This window comes from Eimeria maxima, genomic scaffold (genome assembly GCF_000499605.1).
Source record: "Eimeria maxima Weybridge genomic scaffold, Emw_scaff958, whole genome shotgun sequence".
Classification (NCBI taxonomy): Eukaryota; Apicomplexa; class Conoidasida; order Eucoccidiorida; family Eimeriidae; genus Eimeria; species Eimeria maxima.
The window spans coordinates 10,001-13,629 of record NW_013566889.1 but is presented as its reverse complement, the minus strand read 5'-3'; the positions used below and the strand labels follow the sequence as shown (position 1 = coordinate 13,629).

At 54.6% G+C, this 3,629-nt stretch overlaps 1 protein-coding gene across 1 annotated transcript in view; it reads right to left on the bottom strand.

Moving 5' to 3' along the window:
• Positions 1 to 179: 179 nt before the first annotated feature.
• EMWEY_00046340 (hypothetical protein, conserved) overlaps positions 180 to 3,629 on the bottom strand; it is a gene marked incomplete at both ends in the record, with an annotated part of 4,958 nt that continues 1,508 nt past the window's right edge. Inside the window, one exon of the mRNA XM_013483109.1 lies at positions 180 to 3,375. Coding sequence (XP_013338563.1) covers positions 180 to 3,375 — 3,196 coding nt within the window. The remainder of the gene's footprint in view (positions 3,376 to 3,629) is intronic.

The window sequence follows — 3,629 nt, the reverse complement described above, 5'->3', positions numbered from 1 at the left end:
TGCTGTTGCTGCTGCTGCTGTTGCTGCTGCTGCTGTTGCTGCTGCTGCTGTTGCTGCTGCTGCTGTTGCTACTGCTGCTGTTGCTGCTGCTGGTCAGCAGCAGCACCTGCTGCACTCTCTACACGTCTCGAGGTTCTCCCTCTTTGGAGGTTTGTAACAAGGAAATGCTCTAGCAGCGGCTACCCACAGACTTGCTGCCTCTGCTGCTGCTGCTGCTGCTGTCTAGAATGCTGCTGGCTATGCCGCTGCTGCTGCTGACGCCACTGCTGTTGCTGCTGCCTCGGCTGCTGCTGCTGCTCGTCATACCGGTAATGCTGCTGGTGCTGCTCCTCGTAGCGGCAAGGCTGTTGCTCCTGCTCGTCATAGCGGTAATGCTGCTGAGGTTGCTCCTCATACACGTGACGCTGCTGCTGCTGCTGCTGCTGCTCCTCCTCCAAGCGGCAACGCCGCTGCGGCTGCTCCTCAAAGCGGCAACGCCGCTGCGGCTTCTCCTCATAGCGGTAATGCTGCTGCTCCTGCCGCTGCTCCTGCTGCGAGCAGCTTGAGCTTACACGCCTCAATCGACGTTCTTCCCTCCTGTCCATTGGGCACTGCTTCCTGCTATCCGTGAAGTGCTGCTGCTCCTCCTCATGGCGGTAATGCTGCTGCGTCTGTTGTTGCTGCTCGTCATAGCGGTAGTTGTGCTGCTGCTCCTCCTCCTCACAACTGTAATAATGCTGCTTCTCTTCATAACGGTAATGCTGCTGCTGCTGCTCTTCATAGCGGTGAGGCTTCTGCTTATGCTTCTGCTGCTGCTGCTGCTGCTGCTGCTGCTTATGGTGGTGATGAGCATGATGGCTGTAAGGGGGTTCCTTCCGTTGACTTCCTCTCCTCTCTTCAGGAGAAGGAGATCGACGGCGATGTCCCCTGTAGTTGCTGCTGCTGCTGCTTCTGCCGCCGCCGCTGCCGCCGTAGCTGCTGCTGCTGCTGCTGCCGCCGTAACTGTTGTTGCTGCTGCTGCTGCCGCCGCCGCCGTAGCTGCTGCTGCTGCTGCTGCCGCCGTAGCTGCTGCTGCTGCTGCCGCTGCCGCCGCCGTAGCTGCTGCTGCTGCTGCTGCCGCCGCCGTAGCTGCTGCTGCTGCTGCTGCCGCCGTAGCCGCTGCTACTGCCGCCGCCGCCGTAGCTGTTCCTGCTGCTGCCACTGCTGTACCTGCGGCTGCTGTAGCCGCTGTCAGGACAGCTGCTGCAGTTGCGGGTGTCTTGTCTGCTGCTGCGATGAACAGGAGATCCTGCAGTGTCTCCATCTACATATTTGTGCCTCCCTTGCTTCTGCTCCCATTGATGTTCCCCATAAGGGCGACGCTGCTGCTGCTCCCGCTGCTGCTCCCCCCGCTGCTGCTCCCGCTGCTGCTCCCGCTGCTCCCGCTGCCGCTCCCGCTGCCGGTACTGTTCCTCTCTCTCCAATTCCTCCTCCCTATAAACACGACGTCGATGTGATACGCTGTCACTGTCAGAGGTAGGCAACCGCCGATCTCGCTGCTGCTGCCGCTGCTGCTGCCACTGCTGCTCCTCCTGCTGCTGCTGCTGTCCATGTCCGTTGTGCGACACCGTCCTACTCGAATACCTATCATTCCTCTCCCACAAGTTGTCCGATGCGCTCCCGGATGGCTGCTGCTGCTGCTGCTGTTGCTGCTGATGCTGATGCTGCTGCTGGTGGTGTGGCCCTCGTTTCCTCAACTCGTGCCGCTGTTGATGTTCCTGTTGTTGCTCCTGCTGCCAATGCTGCGAATGCTGCGCGTGCTGCTGGTCTCGGCTACTAACCTTGTCCCGATGCTGCCGCCCACCGTCCTCCATATGCATGTGTTGCTGCTGCTGCTGCTGCTGCTGCTGCGACTGGCCACTGTGACTTCGCCTGTCTTCTAGTGCTTGCGGAGCCTGCTGCTGCGGTTGCCATTCCTGTTGATGGCAATGCTGCTGCTGCTGCTGCTGCTGTGCCGGCATCTGCACGTGATGATGCTGCTGCTGCTGCTGCTGCGCCTGCTCCTCCTCCTCCTGCTCTGCGCTGAATCCCCTCATTAACTGTTCATACATCTCCGTCACTCTCTTGAATTTCTCCGCGAACTCCAACACACCCTTATTGACACCCTCAGGAGCAGCAGCAGCAAGAGCAGGTGCTGCTCTCGCTGCTGCTGCTGCTGCACCTGAAGCCCGTGAAGCTGCTGCTTCTGAAGCTGGAAAAGCTGCACCAGCAGCCACTGTTACTCCGCATGGCGTCGCGGCCGCTGCGGCTGTACCATCCGGTGGGGCTGCTTCTGCTGCTGCTGCTGCTGTTGCAGCTGTTGTTGCAGTTGTTGCTGCAGCTGGCGCTTCTATTTGCATAGGCATCGCTATCCCTCTCGGTGTTGGTGCTTGTGCTGCAGCTGCAGCTGCAGCAGCTGCTGTATGCGGTCCTGCTGCTGCAGTGTCCGTGGGAGCATCGGTGGGTGGAGAGGGATTTGCTGCTGAAGATATATATTCTTGTTTGACTCTGTAGCAGCTGCTGCTGCTGCATCCATCAGCAGCAGCAGCAGCAGCACCAGCAGTAGAGTCTGTTTTTCTTATTTTTTTTCTCCCTTGAGCTGTCGTTGTAGACATTGACGATTCAGGCACAGGAGGCACAGCTGCAACAACCTTGCTGCTGCTGCTGTTGCTGCTGCAGTTATTCTTCCTTTTATTGCTGCAGCAGCTGCTGCTTCTGCGGTTCTCTTGATTGTCCCCGCTTGCACTGTCCGTAGGATCGAAAGCAGACGGCACAGGGTATATTTGCTGCTGCTGCGTATGGAGACACGCTGATGCTGCTGCTGCTGCTGCGCCGTTGTTGTTGTTGCTGCTGCTGTTGCTGAACCCTGTACTACGTCTATCAGGAAATGACGAGAGCCTGTGTCTCTCCGCAGTTGTTCCTGTTGCTTTTGCTTTTGCTTTTGCTGCTGCTGCTGCTGCTGCTGGTGCAGGTCGTTCTTGTGCTAGAGCCTTACGGGTGTATATAATATTTTGGAGTTCCTCAGCATCCATTTTATGACAGACTGCAGCAATTGCTGCATCTAGGTGCTGCAGTTCAGCAGCAACAGCAGCAGCAGCAGCAGCAGCTTCTTTTTTTTTTTCATCAGGTGCAGCAGCAACTGCAGCTGCAGCAGCAGCTTCAGCTACTGTCTGCACAGGACTAAGATGACGCTGGGAATCCTTTTGCTGCTGCCCATCATCTTGCTGGTGCCTTTTCTGCTGCTGCTGCTGCTGCTGCTGGAGGTTACGGCCCCAGTATAGGACGGGAGCATATAGACAAAGTGCTGCTCTTGTTGGTATAAATCTTTGCTTTCTTATTTTTTTACGATATTCTTCAATCATTTCCTCAGCAATTGCCCTATAAACATAAATATAAATACAAATAAATAAATAAATATATTATTACTATTGTTGCTGTTGTTACTGTTATTGCTACTATACATATTTTGTTAGTGTTAGTTGGTATTGGTGTTACATGATGTTTCTGTGTTAGCTATGTTGTTTATACGTTTATTAATCGATAAATAATAACCCAAAGAATAATAATAATATAAAATAAATAAAATAAATAAATAAATAAATAAATAAATAAAATAAAAAAAAAAAAAAAAT